This window comes from Aotus nancymaae, unplaced genomic scaffold, assembly GCF_030222135.1.
Source record: "Aotus nancymaae isolate 86718 unplaced genomic scaffold, 86718_ANA_hifiasm-v0.15.2.pri h1tg000089l, whole genome shotgun sequence".
Lineage (NCBI taxonomy): Eukaryota > Metazoa > Chordata > Mammalia > Primates > Aotidae > Aotus > Aotus nancymaae.
In genome coordinates this window covers 19,594,676-19,615,292 of record NW_026988504.1, presented here as the reverse complement: position 1 = coordinate 19,615,292, position 20,617 = coordinate 19,594,676, and the positions used below count along the sequence as shown (strand labels likewise).

The 20,617-nt window shown below is 45.8% G+C and overlaps 1 protein-coding gene across 2 annotated transcripts in view; it reads right to left on the bottom strand.

Moving 5' to 3' along the window:
- MARCHF10 (membrane associated ring-CH-type finger 10) overlaps positions 1–20,617 on the bottom strand; it is a 101,600-nt gene that overhangs the window by 68,809 nt on the left and 12,174 nt on the right. For both annotated transcript variants that reach the window (XM_064369740.1, XM_064369741.1), the window contains one exon: positions 13,922–14,041. In XM_064369740.1, the coding sequence (XP_064225810.1) occupies positions 13,922–14,041 (120 nt within the window). The remainder of the gene's footprint in view (positions 1–13,921; positions 14,042–20,617) is intronic.

Here is a 20,617-nt window from a genome sequence, read left to right as displayed (position 1 = left end):
AATCAATGTGGGGGGAGATGGAGAGAAACTGTCAGAGTCTGATGATAATGCATAATGTAATGGGGTTGTGTCCCCACCCAAATCTCATCTTGAATTGTAGCTCCTACAATTCCCATGTGTCATGGGAGGGACCTGGTGGGAGGTAACTGAACTTGGGGGCAGGTCTTTCCTGAGTTTTCTCGTGATAGTGAATAAGTCTCACAAGATCTGATGGTTTTATACAGGGGAGTTTCCCTGCACAAGTTCTCTCTGCCTGTTGCCATGTAAGAAGTGCCTTTCGCCTTCTGCCATGATCGTGAGACCTCCCCAACCATGTGGAACTGTGAGTCCATTAAACCTCTTTTTCTTTATAAATTACCCAGTCTTGGGTATGTCTTTATCAGCAATGTGAAAATGGACTAATTATCTCTCCATTAGAGAAGGAAGGGCCACACTGGGACCTTTAGCATGAGCCTGTTGGGCTTGAGGTGTCTTTTGAAATACCTGAGGCGAGAGAGTGACTAAACAGTTGGATATTCTGATTTGGGGATAAAAGTGAGGTTTTGGGGGGGAAATGTAGACCTTGGGGGTCATTGGCAGTCGGCATCTTGACTTTGGCTGGCGAAATGTTCAAGAAGCAGGGTTTCTTGGGGCAGGGCATTCACTTGCATGGGGAAAAAATTACATCTGTATTTTCTCTAACCTCCAATGAAATCTAAGCCATATTTTTCATCTATGAATGCAGGCAACAAGCCACAGCAGTATTAGCAGGACCTGTGATTTTGTCACCATTAGAAATCACAGCTATTTTCACATCTCATTACATTTGTTGCAGATGTCTCAAAATACCCTTTACGCCCATCACTTGTTATTTAATGTGCTAATAAAGAAGCATGCATATTACTGAATCACAACTTTCTAAAAATATTTTGATGACTATTTCAATAAAAGTGGGTTCCTTTGAAAGCCCGTGGATCTCATTTTATGTTTTTGAAAATATTATTCTGAGAAGGGGATCTAGGGATTTCACCATGCGGCCAAAGAGGTTTGCAGCACAAATATGGGATAAAACGCCAAGGAGTAGATGTGAAGAGAGCTCATCCTCAAGGAATCCCAGGGTTCAGAGCCTGGGTGGAGGAGGATGAGAAGTGGAGAATGAGAAACCGTCCCCAGAGACAAGGGGAAACCAGGAGGAGCAGGTGGCTTTGCAGAAGCTCAGAAAGGCAGTGTGTCCAGGAGGCACCGGTGGCCAAGCGAGTGGACAGGTGCCGTGAGGTCAAGCACAGTGAGGACAGAAAGAGACCCGCTGCGTGCAGAGACGGGGAAGTCATTTGCTGGAGAGCCATTTCTGTGGAATGATGAGTGTGGAAGCCAGATTGGAGTGGGCTGAGGAGTGAGTAGGAGGTGGGGAAATGGAGTCAGTCAGTGTAAATAATTCTTTTGAGAACTTTGGCTGTGAAGGGGAAGAAATAAATGGAGGGGGATGTGGGATAAGGAAGGGCTCTTCTGTTTTTTGTTTTTTGCCGAGAGACCTCCGATCACGATTAAATGCGGATGGGAAGGCTCTGGCAGCGAGCAGGGGATCCAGGCAGGGAAGGGATGAACCCTGGGCTCAGCTCAAGGCAAGGGGCAGATCCCAGGCACAGGTGGAGAGGGCGGTAATGGTGGGAGCCGGAGGCTGGGGTAACAGTAAGCTAAGGAGGTTTCCAGCTGAGGGACACTATGGTGTGAGGTGGAAGACAGGAGGGTGTGAAGATGAGGGAGAAGGAAGACGGTTTGAGGAGGAAGACAGAGTCGGCCAGAGAAGCATGGGGCAGCACGGAGGAATTCCAGAGGCTGTGAGCTGTGACCTTTCAGTGGCACCGCTTTTGAAAGTTGAGTGATTTTTCTCCAGCAGTGGCTGGTGGCCTGGATGTGAGCCGGGAGATGATGGCTGGGTGAGATTTCACCAGGCAGGTGTGAAAAGAAGACGAAAGGAAAAGAGAATTGACTAAGAGGGTCAAGCACAGGACCTAGGCTGTGTAGGGAGGACACATCAGTGCAAAGGGGACAGTCACAGGGCAAAGAAAGAGGAATCCAGGGGTGAGAGGTTCCCCAGAGGTGGAGGAAGTGTCACTGCAGAAACAGTTAAACAGCAGAGCTGGAAGGTCCGGAGACCTGTAATGATCCAGCCAGCAATTTTGGAGATGAAATTCTTTTGGGTGATGACGCCACCTGGGATGTGCTGTGGGGAATGGGGTGGCAAGAGTACGGCAGAGGAGGGCACTTGAGAAACTCGGGATCTGAGATGCCAGGGTGGATGCTGGAGTCGAGGACTGTGGCAGAAGGTCAGGAGATGCGGTGGGGACAGAGACTGAACTGCCTGCCAGAGTCTGCACTGCCAGGGAACTAACAGTGGCGGGAATGATGAGGGGGAGAGGGTGATGGGATTAAATAGCACGAGCCTTGGTGGATGGGGTTTCCACCAGAGCCTGGTGGGCAGTGGTCTGGAGCAGCATTGGGAGGAGGACACCTAGGGAAGAGCCAGCTTCACTGCAGCAGGAAGGGGAAGGGAGGGGAGCTCTGAGAAGGGGTCTGAGGTGCATTTCCTGTGCTGCAGGGAGGCTGCACCACTCACCATTTCCCAGATGTGCCGCCCTGATTCCTTCCTCCTGAAACGTCCTCCCTACCACAGCTCCCCAGCCTCACCTTGGGATTCCCTAATCTTGTCCGTGCCTTAAGATCCAGCTTAAAAATCTGCATCTTCTACGAAGTGTTCCCAGGTTTGCCCCTGGCTTTTTTTTTTTTTTCTCTGAGATGAAGTCTTGCTCTGTCGCCCAGACAGAAGTGCAGTAATGCGATCTTGGCTCACTGCAACCTCCACCTTTCGGGTTCAGGCGATTTTCCTGCCTCAGCCTCCCAAGTTGCTGGGATTACAGGTGCCTGCCCCTATGCCCAGGTTATTTTTGTATTTTTAGTAGAGATGGAGTTTCACCATGTTGGCCAGGCTGGTCTTGAACTCCTGACCTCAGGTGATCAGCCTGCCTGGGTCTCCCAAAGTGTGGGGATTACAGGCGTGAGCCCGGTCCCCATGGCCTTTTTATTACACTTATCAGGCACTGTTTTGAAATACAGACATTTGTAGAATGCCTTAGTTTACCGACACTGTCAGACATGGGGGGGGCGTGGCTTACTCATTACCATCCCCGTGGTACCCAGCATGGTGTCTCGTACACAAGTGACTTTAGTTTCCTTATTTTTTATTTTTAAATTTTTAAAATTTTATTTTTAATTGACAAATAATAATTGTATTATAATTTCTGAATTTATATTTCTGAATGAAGAAAGCAATATAAAAACAAAAGTTTTAGGATGAAATGCTGTATGCTATAAAATGTGTTGAATGCAGGTATGAACCTGAATATTATCTTACAATTAAAAAAAATTTTTAATTTTGATATCTGAATTTTAAATGTCTTTTCAATTATTTATTTATTTAGAGACAGGATCTCGTTCTGTCTCCCAGGCTGAACTGCAGTGGTGTGATCATAGCTCACTGCAGCCTTGAACTCCTGGGCTCAAGTGATCTTCCCACCTCAGCCTTCCAAGGAGCTGGAATTACAGGCTAATTTTTAAATTTTTTGTAGACATGAGGTCTTGCTATGTCGCCCAGGCTGGTCTCGAGCTCCTGGGCTCAAGTGCTCCTCCCAGCTTAGCCTCCTAAAGTGCTGGGATTTCAGGCATGAGTCACTGCGCCAACCCTTAAATGGTTTTTAACAAGTACTTTGGTTTTAAAGATTGGAAACATTTTTTAAAGTAGAGAATTAAAAGAAAATGTAGCAAACAAACACAGAGGCTACTTACAAAGGAAACAAAGACATTTTCTTGTAATCACCTCTCACACAACCTCTGACTCAGGGAACGCTTTGGGTCAGAGGTCACCCATTCTCAGCACCTACAATTCACTGAGCTGGGATAACAATTTGTGCTTGTATCAACCCGGCCCCATGGCAGGATCACCCTGCTGCAAGGACGAGGCTGTCTTGCTTATCTGTCGAAAAAGGCAGGACAACTTTCTGCAAGCATTCACAATTCAAACGGACAGTTCTCCCATTTTAATGTCATGCCCTACTTTAAAATTACCTAGAGGAACTCAGATGAAGCACAGAAATGACAGAGAAATGGGGCACTGCTGGCTTTGCCCAAGATAGTTAGTACTTGTTTGCTCCATGAATGCTGGTGAAGACCTCCAGCACCCTGGTCTGCCCACAGAGGGGTCTGCACACCAGTATTCCCATTACTGTATAACCTCATCATAAAAGAAATATCCAGTTCAGCCTGGTGAGTTACAGGCAGAATCTTTAGCCACAACAAGATGACCTCCGTTATAAAGTACAAGTGAGTCCCGGGTCAACTTCGGGCCGTTCTGAGTTTCCTCTGTCCACTCAGAGCTGCAACCCTGCCATGCTTATGCCTTTCCATCTTTGCTTGCTTGTGATCAAAGGAACTTGGTGTTTTAAAGAAGCCGCCTGTCCCTCTGTAGAGTGGTATGCCAGGAAAAGAGTGCTTTATTTAGCTGGCTACGCTGGTCACCACTCGTTCAGGGGTTTCAAAAGGGTATGATCATAACTGGCTAATCTTCCAGGCCAAATGGCCACTGCAGATTGGCAGCCTTTCTCCCTCAATCATTTGGCATTCTGTACTCTTAGAACACCCTCTGGGCTCATGTCCACCGTGGGGTGCATCTTTCCATCTGCCTCCTCCCTTAGGCTGGGAGCTAGTCAAAAGAGGAGGCACTGTTTGTGGTTATATTTCCAATGCCTAGCACATATGCCCAGTGCATATTTGGTGACTAAGTTGTGATGCAGGGCAGGCAAGCCCCAACATTGGGACTTAGCCCAGAAGGCTTCTTGGCTTTGCTGAGGAAAGTGGTCAAGGGTGAGCCGGTGGTGTTAGATCGTGATTTTGATTGAAGTGATGGTGTACAGCGGCAGAGACTGCCCCTTGTGTACCGGCTGCCCAACAGGCAGTGTGCCCAGAGTGACAGCTCAGGGCTGTCAATCATTCTCCAGTCAGTCATTCTCCTGTCATTTCAAGCCAGATCATGGAGCATTCTCCACTCCAAGTCACATTATCCCCTTTCTTCTCTTGCCCAGTGTAAGGATCCTATTCTGGCTGTTATGGTGATATGGTTATGACTTTTGATAGGTGCACATTCCTAAAACATTCTTGCAATCAAGGTAAGAGGTGGGGCACAGACACTGGACCAAATTGAGGACTAGTGTCTGTGGGGCAGGGATGGGCCGGAAGCCACTTTCCATAAGATACACCCATCAATGTGCCATGTCAGTTTACCATTGCCTTGGCAACACCTGGGCGGTACCAGTCCTTGCCATGGTAATGACCTAATGACCCAGAAGTTACTACTCTTTTCCTAGAAATTTCTGCATAATCTCCTCCTTAATCTGCATGCTATTAAAAGTAGGTATAGCCTGGGCGTGGTGGCTCAGGTCTGTAATCCTAGCACTTTGGGAGGCCGAGGTAGGCGGGTTACCTGAGCTCAGGAGTTTGAGACCAGCCTTGGCAACATGGTGAAACCCAATTTCTACTAAACATACAAAAAAATTAGCCAGGCATGGTGGTGGGCACCCATAATCCTGGCTACTTGGGAGGCTCAGGCACGAGAATTGCTTGAACCTGGGAGGCGGAGGTTGCAGTGAGCAGAGATCGTGCTGCTGCACTCCAGCCTGGGCAACAAAGTGAGACTCCATCTCAAAAAAAAAAGAAAAGAAAAGAAAAGTAGGTATAAATATGACTTCAAAACAGCCCTGAGCTGCTACTCTGGGAACACTGCCTACGGGGTAGGCCGTCCACAGGGAGCAGTCCCTCTGCCGCTGAATACCACCACTTCAATCACAATTGCTGTCTAAACACCACCAGCTCACGCTTCAACACTTTCCTGGGCAAAGCCAAGGCTCCTTCTGGGCTAAGTCTCAATGTTGGGGCTCGCCTGCCCTGCATCACAACTTAGTCATCAAATATGCACTGGGCTCCTACATGTGCTAGGAATTGGAAATATAACCACAAACAGTGCCTCCTCTTTTGACAAGCTCCCAGCCTAAGGGAGGAGGCAGGCAGAAAGATGTACCCTATAGTACATGGTGGGATGAGCCCAGAGGGTGTTCTAAGAATACAAAGAAAGAACAAGAGAAAACCACCCGACCCCCAGGAGAAGCTCTAGAAACTTTTCTCAGAAGAGGTGCCTTCAGAGTTGAGGGTGCACAGAGGTTGGTCAGATGAGCTCAGGAGGCACGCAGGGGTCAGGCGCACAAGGGCCTTGGGTACCTTGCAAAGGTGTTTGAACTTGATCACAAAGACAATGGGAAACCACTGAAGAATATTTAATAAAGGAGTGTTGTGATCCAATTTGATCCCAGAGGATCTATCTCTCTCACAGCAGCCTGGAAGACTGCCTGTAAGGGGAAAGGTAAAGACAAAATCATTAGGGAAATGACAGTAATCCAGACAAATCCCAGCACTTTGGGAGGCTGAGGAGGGTGGATCGCGAGGTCAGGAGTTCAAGACCAGCCTGGCTAATATGGTGAAACCCTGCCTCTACTAAAAATACAAAAATTAGCTGGGTGTGGTGGCACACGCCTGTAGTCCCAGCTACTTGGGAGGCTGAGGCACACAAATCGCTTTAACCTGGGAGGTGGTGGTTGCAGTGAGCTGAGATCACACCACTGCACTGCAGCTTGGGTAACAGAACAGGAGTCTGTCTCAAAAAAAAAAAAAAAAAAAAAAACACCAGACAAAAAAAGAGAGGGCCCTGCAAAGGGAGGTGTAGGTGGACAGATTTGAGGGAGAGGAGAGGAGAGGAGACAGTCAGGCTTCAGTGTTTGATCGCTGGAAGTAGGAGGAGGAGCAGAAGGAAGAGGAGGCGGAGTCTAAGATAATTTCCAGGATTCTGGCTTGGGCAGAAATAAGAAATTCAGGAAGAGGAAACAATTTGAGGGGAGATGATGATGTATCCAGCACCTTGAGCCTGAGGGGCTTGTGGGACCTGCCACGGTGAACAGAGCCACAGCTAAAATGGAAGACAAACTCAGAGGAAAATTCCCACAGATCCGCACTTGTCAAACCGTGGGCTGCGCATTCTCTCTCCATGACGTGCATTTCAGGCTCCAGAGGCTGCGTGCAGAGCTGCGTTATTATCCAGTGCACCTCGAGGGCGCAGAATCCGAGCTAGAGTCAAGAGGGAGGCTGTGATGAACACCATGCCAGGTGTGAAGGGTGACTCACAGCCTCCCAGGGTGGGGCCCCCTGGCAGCGAGAACCAGCGTGTGCGTGCTCGACCTGCCTCATCAGCACACAGGCCTGGGGCCAGAAAGAAGAGAGGCCCGACCCACCAGGAATCTGACAATGGGCAAGCAGAAGTTAGAGAAAATTAAAAGCATGACTCATGGAACGCATATGCCCATCCTGAGCTGTGGCTGCTTTCATGACATGGTTAAGGGTGTCAGTGGGTTGACATTGACAGATTAATGGGAGGATGTCTCCCCAAGGGCCGTTTGAAAGAGGAGAAGCTGAAGGTTTCACGGACAGGATAAATAGGGAATGAAAGAAATCATGCAGATATACCCAGGTCATAGAAAAACATAAAATGCAAATTGAGCCAGCCTCCGTGGACAGATGAGTCACTGGAGAGGTAATATTTGCTAGGAGCCGCAGTATGCAAAGCATTGTGCTATGGATTATGCAGGGTTGGTTTCTGGGAAACAAAACCCCTTCCTGGCTCATGGGGTCTTGTTTTGTTTTTGAGCTTGAACATAATCTGGGGCTACGCTGTGCCATAGAACTTTCTGCAGTGACCGAAGTGTCCTAGATCTGCATGGTCCAATATGGCAGCCAGGTGGCTGAGTACAGGGGCTCACACCTGTAATCCCAGCACTTTGGAAGACCAAGGTAGGCAGATCACCTGAGGACAGGAGTTTGAGACCATCCTAGCCAACATGATGAAACCCCGTCTCTACTAAAAATACAAAATTAGCCGGGTGTGGTGGCGCACACCCATGGTCCCAGCTACATGGGAAGCTGAGGCAGGAGAATTGCTTAAACCCGTGAGGTGGAGGTGGCAGTGAGCCGAGATCTCGCCATTGCACTCCAGCCTGGGCAACAGAGAGAGACTCTGTCTGGAAAAAAAAAACAAAACCCCAAAAAACAAAAAAAACAATATGGCAGTCACTGACCACACGTGGCTCTTGCGTGTATAACATGTGACTAACGCCACTAGGGATCTCCACGGTGCATTTAATTCTAATTAATTTAAATGTAAGGTTTAAAAGCCACACATGTGTAGTGACCACTGTATTAAACGGCACAGTTTTAGACCTTTGCTGCTCTCATGCATGGCTGGACATTCTGACTTTTTAAGCCACTGCAGTCTACTTGAGGAGGCTTTATTTTTTACGTTAATCTCCAAAAGTCGTGTGGATTCTCATGAACAAAACAATTAGAGTGTTTATGTTGGGTAGCAGCCTTCCTCTGGAGGTGTACCTTGCTTGCTGGGAGAGTCAAGTGACTTCATTGATGTGAACAGCACACTGGGCCAGGCCTGGGGCACCGCCAGCTGCTTCTCGGTATCAGGTTCGCTGCCTACGCCTCCTTCTGATGTAACCTTGAGTCCTGGTGACCTGGAATCTAAATATTTAGCTGCTCGGTTGCCAACAGTGAAAGGACTAGAATCTTACTTCTATGAGTAGAGCAAATGGCACTCTTGAAAAACTGAGAGTGATCTCCACCTTCCTTCCCAATGAAGTAAACACAGTGAGAATGTGGCCTCAGTCCCTGAGGCTTGTGCATTTGGAACGACAGCCTTTCCAGGCGAGGATACAGGAGCTTGGAAAGATGAGAAGGGCCTGTGATGTGTTGCTTTGTAGAAGCTTGCCGTCCCCGACGTCCTGGGCCAATTAATCATTTTCATCATCTTCTATGGGGAAATCAAGGCTCCTGTCCCCTCTCTGTGAAGGTTCACAAGGACAAAATTCCTTCTGTGCCTCTGTCAATCACAGCAAGCTCCTCTGGGCCAGCAGCTGTCTCATGGGTGCCCGGGAAGGAGGGGTGTTGCTTTCTCCTTATATCCAGAAGTTGCTTTGCTTTTTAGTCTATTAAATTACCCACTTTCTAGTGGGTTATGCAGAGCCACTATTTCATTTTTTCCCTGTTAAATTCCAATCTGATTAAACAGTTCCATTCTTTTTTTTTTTTTTTTTTGAGACAGAGTCTCACTCTGATGCCCAGGTTGGAGTGCAGTGGCGTGATCTCAGCTCACTGCAACCTCTGCCTCCTGGGTTCAACAATTCTCTGCCTCAGCCTCCTGAGTAGCTGGGATTACAGGTGCCTGCCACCACGCCTGGCTAATTTTTTGTATTTTTAGTAGAGATGGGGTTTTACCATCTTGGCCCGGCTGGTCTTGAACTCCTCACCTCGTGATCCACCTGCCTTAATCCCAGCTACTCAGGAGGCTGAGGCAAGAGAATCGCTTGAACCTGGGAGGTGAAGGTTGCAATGAGCCAAGATCACACCACTCCACTCTAGTCTGGGTGACAGAGCGGGACTCCGCCTCAAAACAAACAAAAAACAAAAACAGTTCACAGCATTGTATGTAACTATGAAAAAGTCTAAAATTAAGTTGCTACATGAGGTTGGCTTTTAGAAATGTGGCCTGGGACTGGACTGAGGGATCCTAGAAGTTTCAGAACCTTCTCCTCCACCAATACCTGTCTAAGCATCACTTGCAAGTATATTTGGACACCAAGGTAGTGTGTAATGTGCTCTAACGTCAGCCCGTCATTACGAATCTCCCTCATTTCCACAATGATCCCATGAGATATGCATAGTAAATATCTCCCTGATGGGAAACTGAAGTGCTTGCAGGTGGTTTGCCTGAATTCACGCTGTAACGAGGGGCAAAGCTGGCCCTTGGTAAATGCTTTCTACTATGCCAAGCCACGAATGTAAACGTATTTAGGAAGTACCACTCTAAAGAACCTCTCAGCACAGGCTTGACAGGCATGGCTTCATCTTGGACCTGATGAAATCCAACTGCTGCATAACCAGTGGTGAGAGCCACTGGTTGTGGTGAGGAGGTTATGCCAGGATGAAGCAGCCACCAGGTTAACTGTGTATTTGAGGATCTGCCCACCTTGAGGCAGCCATTTGGAAGGATACCTCGACACGGAAGCCATTATTTGATGGCAAATGCCTTGTTCGTTCCAGGCTCATCAGAATTGTGACAAATGGAGTCTGGGTTAAGGAATTAACAAGTGATGAAAATTGCAATATAAGTGTCAAAATTTGGTAGTGGTGAGATGCATGAAGTGACTGAACAGTGGAAAAATTTCCACGGATTAAGCAAGTCACTTTCATAATAGCCACTGAATCAGAGAAGGAAGCTGCCTTTACAAATCAAAGGTAAACACTATTTTGAGTTTTTCAGGTGCTGCGGTCTCTAGGAGGAAAAGACTTGGGATATTTCCACCTAGGGAGGAAGGCTTTGGCTTTACACCGTCTCACTGAGCTGTATCATTCTCCTGCCCTTTTCTGATTGACCGAGAATCTTCTGCAACTCTAGTGCCTGATGCAACATTCAATATACCGAGCTCTGGACATTGGATCTGTCTGGCCTTGGTTCTCTTTGGTGACATACCAGCCTTCTTATTCACAGCTTCCCCTGGGAGACTAGCTCCGGGACCTGCCTGGAGTTATGGACCCTGTGGGAAGAGGCTGAATAAGTTCTCCATCCCTTCAGGATGGGCAGCCTATACTCTGAAGGTTTACAAACAACTGCATTTTTTTTCACTCTTGTTGTCCAGGCTGGATTGCAATGGCATGACCTCAGCTCACCACAACCTCCATCTCCCAGGTTCAAGTGATTCTCCTGCCTCAGCCTCCCAAGTAGCTGGGATTATTAGCCAGGCCCAGCTAATTTTTTTTTGTATTTTTAGTAGAGATAGGGTTTCTCCATGTTGGTCGGGCTGGTCTCGAACTCCCGACCTCAGGTGATCTGCCTGCCTCAGCCTCCCAAAGTGCTGGGATTACAGGCATGAGCCACCATGCCTGGTGCCCAAACAACTGCAATTTTAACAAAAATTGGGGTAGGGGTTCAAACCTGGGAGGGGAATCTCCAAACCAACCCATGATTCTGGGGGCTGAAGATTTCCTGGATCTGGTTTGAGTCTCATAAAAGATCTCTGGCTTCATTCATATCAAGCACAACTCGAAGGACTGGGCAGGCAGCATGGACACTATGAGAGCACAAGCTGAATGGCTGTGAGGAATGATGCCTTCAGCGACACTTCCTCTCACCCTGCCCTTCCTCTGCTTTTGTGTCCAGAGGCAAATCCTCCAGTATCCCTCAAAGAATATTTGTAACGCAGAGAGCAAAGCAGAGGTGAATTTCACTGTAGAAAATTTTGATTGTGTCACTTTTCTTGGTAGAGAAGATGGGGCCTTGAGGACACTTGTACAATCATGGCTCAAACCCTTGGGATATCATTATCTGGAGAAAATTGAGATTATGTAAGCAATGTTTCTTGTTCTCTGGCATACTGAGGTACAGTGTCAGAGTGCAAACATAAAATATCCTGTCCTCATCTTTGAGAGGGAAAATCGCCTGGTTTTGCGTCTTACCACATTTTTTTTTTTTAATGTGTTGGGTATGGGTGAATAATAAAATTATTGGGAAATAAGATCCATATAATCTGTATTATAGAAGCTATTTCAAATACTTTTATATAAACAACCATGGCCTTTTGCGGAAGTAGTCTGAGTGTTTTGCAATGATGGTTTACAGAATGCATAATTTGGCCAGGCGCAGTGGCTCATGCCTGTAATCCCAGCACTTTGGGAGGCCAAGATGGATGGATCATGGGGTCAGGAGATCGAGACCATCCTGGCTAACATGGTGAAACCCTGTCTCACTAAAAATACAAAAAATTAGCCAGGCGTGATGGCACATGCCTGTAGTCCCAGCTACTCAGGAGGCTGAGGCAGGAGAATCGCTTGAGCCCGGGAGGCAGAGGTTGCAGTGAGCCAAGATCATGCCACTGCCTCCAGCCTGGGAGACAGAATGAAACTCCATTTCAGAAAAAAAAAAAAAATGCATAATTTGTATAGCAGGAAGAAGAAAACTATAGGAATCTGACACCAGCTTGTCGCATCAGCTTAAGTGTGAAAAGGAATATACAACTTCAAATCCTGAATATCCCAAATGCATGACTATTGCACGTAAAATGGCTGTGACTGCACATGAGCCTCTGCATGAAAGTTCCCTGCAGAGGAACCCAGCTGCCCACTCGTTTTGCAATTCCAATCCGGGGAGATTGCTGCATGCTACTGTTTGATTTAAATTGTATTTTCTTATCTGTCCTTGATTTTATTTCTGAGTGTAAAAATATGAGAATTTATCTTAATGCTAAAAATGTGTTGTTCTAGCCAAACTAGATTTAAATTTTGGATTGATCTCACTTCATAAGTTTAATCAGCAGCAGGCATATTTAGTCTTTGACTAACCAGCAAAGATCCAGGTGACCTGTTCTTGGTGCTGCCAATATTGTGAGATAGTCTCTTTCACCTTCAGATTCTCGGTGAAATATTTTATTGTGTGATTTTATATTCCTTAATAGAGAGCATAGCTCTCTCCCGGGGATACATCTACATCTATAAACATCAATCACTGATGTTTTTAAGGTGTCCTTTGAACATTAAATAACCGCAGTATCAATATGCTGGATTAAAAAAGAATCCCAACAAGAACTTGATTGATATCATGTATTCAGGATCTACCCCTCAGGATCCATGCCACTGATAGGAAAGAGGGAGTCCCTCCTCTAGAGTATATTTCAGGCATAAAATATTAAATAGGAATTCATAAAAGGCATATTACTCATCTTAAATCAATTCACCATGCTAACAATCAGTGTTGAATACAGCTTGTGGTATTGAGGTCTTACCTAGGATAAGTAAAACTCTTAGAGAAGATCTTAAACATGAACTATGGTCATACAGTTTAGCAATTCAGAGCACCTTCTCTGGGGTCAGACTGCCTAGAATGGAATCTCTACCACACACTGGGTGTGAAATCTTAGGAAAGTATTGTAACTTTTCTAAGGCCCAGTTTTTTCATCTGTAAAACAGGGTAAAGATAGATAGATAGATAGATAGATAGATAGATAGATATGGTAGATACATACATTTATGAGAATTAAATAAGTTAATATAAAGTGTTTAGCATAGTGCCTGGAAGGTAGCAAGCACTGAAATAATGGTAACCACATAATTATTATTATCATGATACTATTATGAATCATCATTATTATTATATCATCATATTGTTGTTACTGTATTGTATCATTCTAGGCAAAAATATTTTATCATCATATTGTTATAATCTGTTATCATATTGCTATATCATTCTAGGCAAAAGTATTTAAACAATTGCCAATTATTACATGATATAGTTATTACCACATTTTACTCTCTTCCTTCATTAGAAATAAAAACTAGGCCCAACCATGCGTCAAGTTAGACCATATGCCCCAGAGATGATGCTGCGCTTGAGAAGGCCCAGTGCCTCCGACTCTTACAGAGTTGCAGCATTTCTCATCTGGATGGTGTCTCATAGACCATCTGTGTCAGGACCTTTATCTACAGGAAAGAAGAGTGAGGCCCAAGCATAGTGAAGTGTGAAGACTGCAGAGCTGGGAGCCACAGAGGTGCTGTCCAGGAAGGGAGCTCCCAGCCCTGGGCTCCTTCCTGCCCCTAGCTTGCCCTGCCCTGCCCCTGGGGTTCTACATCTCCTTTTAGAGTCAGCTTTTTCTTAAGAGACACACACACACACACACACACACACACCCCAGCAGCAGCAGCAGCAGCAGGAGACTATCTCCCAGAATTCTCATACCTGTTTGGAAGATGACAGACTAGAAAACCGGGATCTCTCAAAACTTGTCTCTTGCACCCAAAACTGATCTCGTTTCTTCTCATTTGGGTCTCGTCTGTATTCCTGTCGTCTCAAACAAGCCTGGAGAACAACAACAACAAAATGCTTGTCTTAGGACCACGGCAAGCTTGGGTAACTCTATGCTTAATTCCAATGGTGAGGAGCATGAAATAAATGATACACATCTCCAGGTGTTCATCAGATATCTCTTACCAAGTATAAAGACCAGGTATCACTCTTCCCTTTGCTTAAAACGCCGGGTCAGACGTATTAGCCATTGCTCTAATAAATTCAAACAATAAACACACTGAGAGGCATTTTGTCAAGAATGTACCCAACTATTGCCTTCGCAACAAAGGTAGCACCTGTTACACCTTGTGAATTTCTCTTTCTGGTCTCATTCTCTTCATGGCTCCTCCCCCTTCCCACCTCCATTTTACTGTGACCCTGGAGATGACACCCTAGTTGCGGGATGAGAATTGTCAATGTCAAGAGCACGTGCTGTTCCCTGCACTTGGAATCTCCTCTGTTAGATGCTCTCTTGGCCAATCCTGCTGATCTATTAAGAACCTGCTCCTGTGGCCTTGCTTCTCTTTAGTTTCCTCTGCCTTCTCTTCTCCAGGCCGAATTAATTGCCAGAGTTGCAATGCGTATTAATTTAAGCTTGAATTATACATTTTTTTTCCTATTGTAGGTAGTTGTTTGTGGTTTTGAGCCTGTTTCTCCTGCTGATCACTGAGAACCATGAGAGTAAGGACAACCTCTTATCTTTGAATCCCCCAGCATCCAGCATTTAATTTTAGTTGAACTGCAGTCAGCGTGTTTGCTTATGCCTGTAATCCCAGCACTTTGGGACGCTGAGGCAGGTGGATCACTTGAGGCCAGGAGTTCAAGAAAAGCCTGGCCAACATGATGAAACCCTGTTTCTATTAAAAACATAAAAATTAGTTGTGGTGGTGCACACCTGTAATCCTAGCTACTTGGGAGGCTGAGGCATGAGAATTGTTTGAACCTGAGAGGTTTGCAGAGAGCCAAGATCATGTCACTACACTCCAGCCTGGGTGACAGAGCAAGATTCTGTCTCCAAAAATTGATAATAATAATTTTAGTCAAATTGCATTTTTGCTTTGGAGGAAAATATCCATCCCTAAGTGCAAAATAAGAAAACTAAAATTACCAATGAAAATAATTCCCCACTTTTCTTAACAAAATTAAAATAAAATCTGGTACCAAAATATTTCTCCTACAGTACTAGGACTGAACAAACCTGAGGATATCATGTACTATGGAAATTGCAACTGATTTTATTTTAAATACCTCAAAATAGTAAAACTTTTTTTTTTTTTTCCGAGATGGAGTCTTACTCTGTCACCCAGGCTGGATCTTGGCTCATTGCAACCTCTGCCTCCTGGGTTCAAGCGATTCTCCTGCCTCAGCCTCCTGAGTAGCTGGGATTACCGGCGCCCACCACCATGCCCAGACAATTTTTGTATTTTTAGTAGAGATGGGGTTTTGCCATGTTGGTCAGGCTGGACTTGAACTCCTGACCTTAGGTGATCTGCCCACCTCAGCCTCCTAAAGTGCTGAGATTACAGGCATGAGCCATCACACCTGGCCTGGCAAAATGTCTTTGGAGTGTTTCTATACTTGTAGATCCAGTGACCCAATTCAACTTTGCCTTGCCAGGGCCAAATTATCCACTGTCATAGAAAATGAATTTGAAGTAAAGACCCAACAATAGTTTCTAAACTAGGCCTAACATCTGCCCCTTCCTGGCTGGGTTGAGAAAGGAAAGATTCCTTCCGCATGTTTCACCCCTCGGTTAGAAAAAGCATCTCCTTCCGTGATGTAGTGGGACTTACCAGAATTTCACGGCATGAGTAAGCCCGACATTATGCTGTAAGGTTAAGAATAGAAATGACCCGGCACTAAGAAAACATTTACCCCTCGGAATTGGGACAGTTAGCCACCACACTTTACGTCTGAATTGTGGGTGACACCTTGGCCTTCGGGCTCATCACAGCAGCCAAGTGGTCACCTGCAGGAGGTAGAATCCTAGATTCTGGGGAGAAAGATGCAGTTTCACTCCAGCTTGCTTGGGAAGGGACAACATCCTGTCCCACAGTTAATCTCATTTTCAGAAACTATGCCACATAGATAGTAAATCGTAATAAACACTGGATGCTGTTTGTTTTAATAATTTAAACAAGAAAAACCAAAGAACACTAGACAGTAACCACAATAAATAACTGAAATGAAACAAACAAAAAACACCAAATCATAGAGAAACCAAGGTAGCCTAAAGGGAGTTGGCTAGAGACCTTAATCAATGAAGCTCAGCTGAACATGCGCCTTTTTGTGTGTGTGTTCTATTCCTTTTACAAGGACTTCACATGGGAGCCCGTGTTTGAAAAGAGCACTGCGTGGAGCGTTGTTTCCTAGAGGGGCAGATGTCTGTGCCGTCCTAACCTACTGGTATTAAAGGCAAAAGAAGAAAATGCTGATGGGCTGAAAGTGGAGGAGGCAGTGTTAGCAAATGCACGCAGGACCAAGGCAGATTCTGTGGGATGAACAGAATTCTTGTGGGCTGAGTGTTTTTTGAAAATTCTCTCCAAGAATGCATATGACTTAAATATTTCTTTACCAAAAGGGGAGGAATAGATTGGTTTGCAAAGTTGGAAAAAAAATTTTTTTCCCTCTATTTCCTCGTTCCTCTTCTTACAGAGGAGAGGAGAACAGACCAGTGGCAAGGCAGGTACTTAAACTTTTATCTTGACAGAGCCAAGAAATCCTTCTGTGTAAATCAAAAATCAATCCTCTCAAAGTTATAACTTTGCTGAGCAGGCACACAGGGGCAGAGCAAATATCCAGACTTACGGTCCTAGAAGCAGCAAGCACCTTGCCTTATTCCCTGCCAACGGCTGGTTTTCTTTGTATTTGTGATTGTGAAGAATGCTTTTTTGTCAGCTGATGATATTGTTTTTGTGCGGCGAGGTCGGCGGGGTGGGGGGAGGCCCTAAGGTGACTGGGCAGGGGAGGATGGAATCCGTGGGTCAGGAGAGGAGTGGATTTGTAATTCATAGTGGCTTCCCTTACCCTGGACTTTAAAAATATTCTCCCCTTTCAATTGCACGTGTGAGGATTCGGATGGCTATAAATAAGTCTCTGATCATGTGGCAAAACTGGTCGAGGGCAGTCTTGAAATTGAAGGCTTCAGGTAACTTTTAATTTCTTCCTTCTGGGAGAATCAGGGCTTCTTTCTTCCCTCCTTCACTGGTGTTGACCCCCACCCCCACAGTGCGTCCCCCTGACTACAGTGTACGCAGTTGGGCCGCCTTCTGTGCAGAAGCTACTACTGTGGGAGCAAAATGCAGAATGTGCATCAACGTCTGTGGGGGATGACGTGGGTTTTGTGACTCATTGTAACTCAATCCTGGTAAATATGACAATCCCCAGCTCTGCCACTTTCTACCGTCATGACCTTGGACGAGCTGACTAACGCCACTGACTCTTGCTTTTCTCATCTCTAAGAGGAGGCTGCAGATTGTTGATATGTTAATACCAATAAGGCATGCAGTTGGTGATATGTTAATAGTGGCTGGCCCTTGGGGAGTATTCAATCAAAGGCGCTTACCACCACCAACACCATCACCACTACCATCTCCATCTCTACTATCCCCACCCCCACCATCACTACAATTTCCATCACCAATTCCATAACCGCCACCACCACCATCATCACCACCATCACCACCCCCTCCACCTCCACATCACCCCAACCCCCACCACCCATCTCATCTCCCCACCATTATCACCGCCAGGTCTATCACCCCCCCCCACCACCTCCATCACTACCATTTCCATCACCATCTCCATCACTACCACCTCCACCACCACCACTATCACCACCCCAACCACCCCCACATCACCCCAACCCCCACCACCATCTCTATAACTACCACCACCATCTCCAACACCACCACCACCACTGCCACCTCCAATACTACCACCACCACCTCCATCCACCACTATCACCACCCCAACCACCCCCACGTCACCCCTAACCCCCACCACCATCTCACTTCCCCACCATTAGCACCGCCACCTCCATCACCACCACCACCATCACTACCATCTCCACCACCATCTCCATAACCACCGCTACCACCAACAACAACACGATCACCACTTCCATAACCACCACCAGCACCCCAACCACCCGCACGTCACCTCCCAACCCCCCACCACTCATCTCACCTCCCCACCATTACCACCGCCACCTCCACCACCACTACCACTCCTATCACCACCAGCAGCTGCCATAGCCTTTTAATTCCTGTTCTCAATCCCATTTCCTGGTTTACTTCTATTAATATTTCTAAAGTCAGCCTTTGCCAAAGCATGTGACTCTGATGTTGGTTGCAGAAGAAGAGAGAATCTTTTTATCTAGTCCTGAGGTTCATCCTTGTTTTTCTGCCCTGTAAGTAGAGGCCTGTTTCCTAAAGCCCAGCCAGCCAACCAACCGAGCAGCTCCTGCTTCAGTCCTTCAGGGCACAATGAAACCACTTCTCTTCGGCATTATGGCTCTCTGAGTCCACGCTTGTGCTCAAAGTTCCTTTTGTTTCTTTCATTATCGTCCGTCATTATGTGACTTCAGAAGCCATGTGCCCCAGGAACACTTCCCAGCCTCATAATTCTGATATAAAGCCGTCAGAACCACAACGTGACTTGACATCTCCATCCAGAATGGCATCTGTTCCTCTATCTCAGGACGCATTTTGGGAAGTGGGAGTTGCCACTTCCTTCAGTTGGTTCTTTTTTGCTGTTGTTCTTGTGATCTGACTTGCATACCCCAGAGTTTGGTGTTTTAATTGTCCTTGGTGACATTATTAAAGTTCATTAACTTTACGAGGTCAAGAAATCAAAGGTGTAAAAACAGTTTGACAAGGTATTCCCCTCCATCTAGTTTATTTTCCTGTTTTGGCTGTGAAGGGTAGAGCAACACTCAAAGGTAAGCCAGGAGGAGCCCCCACCTCCGTCCTTATGGAAAGGGAAGTTGATTTATCCCCATTCCAGCTCCATGAGTGGACAACTCTGAACTCTCACCACCAAGTCACCTATCATGTCCTTGAACACGTTTATATTGAGGTATTTAGTTGTCTGATTTGCACTTGAAAGAATCAAGATGAGTAAGTGACATGAAATGAAACCAATTTGAACACACTTAATAGATTATAGAAAATCATTCTGAAATGCCAAGTGTAATCTTTGCCTTCAGCTTTCCAATGGACATTAATGGCTAAATTCTGCCTTCGGTTACATAAACACATTTGACCAAAAAAAAAAAAAAAAAAAAAAAAATGCTAGGCAGCATGAAAATCCTTGAAGAAATAGAGCCAAATTCTGAGATGGCATATAATTATATACTAGTTACCAGATTCTGAAATAGCATGCAATATGCCAAATAGATGTTTATTTCCTCTTGTTTTCTCAAAAGGGTCCCACCCAACCACTGAAAGGAGTAGTATCAAAATAACTAAGGGTGGGTTTAGCCCTCCTCTCTTGCTGCTAGCACACAGCCCTGCAAAGGCACTGAGAATTTGGTGCATACCAACACTTAGCATATTTTAGGCTGTAGCAGGAATGGTTTACACAAGAGGTTTCTAAAGCCTTCATTCTGAGCCAGTTCATTAAAGGCGAGTCGAGTACAGGAAGGGATACATGCCAAATGCATGTGATTTGGGATTCATGTCTAGTTATTAGATCTTACACTATCTGTATGCCCTGAAATGGGGAATTCCCTGGTCACACTGGACCTGGAGTAAAAGCTAGGATTTCCATAGGAAGTAACTGGCCAAGTTCATTGATGATCCAGGGTACCAATACCCACCCACCACAAAGTAGTTACCTTAGTGAATTATCTAAATACACATGGGTTGTCTATGGGTTGAGTTATTGAGGGGTCACTAACATCATGCAATTGATTCTTTTTTTGAGACAGAGTCTTGCTCTGTCATCCAGGCTGGCATGCAGTGGTGTCATCTCAGCTCACTGCAACCTCTGCCTCCTGAGTTCAATCAATTCTCCTGCCTCAGTCTCCTGAGTAGCTGGATTACAGGTGTGCACCACCACACCCAGCTATTTTTTGTATTTTCACTAGAGACAGGGTTTTGCCATGTTGGCCAGGCTGGTCTCGAACTCCTGGCCTCGAATGATTCACCACCCGCCTCGGCCTCCCAAAGTGCTGGGATTACAGATGTGAGCCACTGCGCCCAGCCTACATCATGCAATTGATTCTTAAACCACTACTTTAAATTCTTTCTGGAACAAGGCAAGGGATAGATTAATAATATAACTAAAAAAAAATTTGCTGTTCCCTGCAAAGTAGTTACTGTGGGTTGCTATTTACTGACTTCAATGATATTCAGAACACATCTTAAAGACAACTGTATTTATTTTTTGCAGACCTTGTGGTAAGTGGTTTTGAAAATGCTCAATGAGAGTGGATTTGACTTTTAGGAACAGTCACAAGTTAGCTGGCTGTAAGGCTGACAAACTCAGTTGGTAGCCAAGTTAGGCAACAGGCTTTCATGAATGTCAAGGCGATTGAGTCGACACTGAAGAGGGAAACTCAGCCCCTGTCCTTAGGAAGCTGTG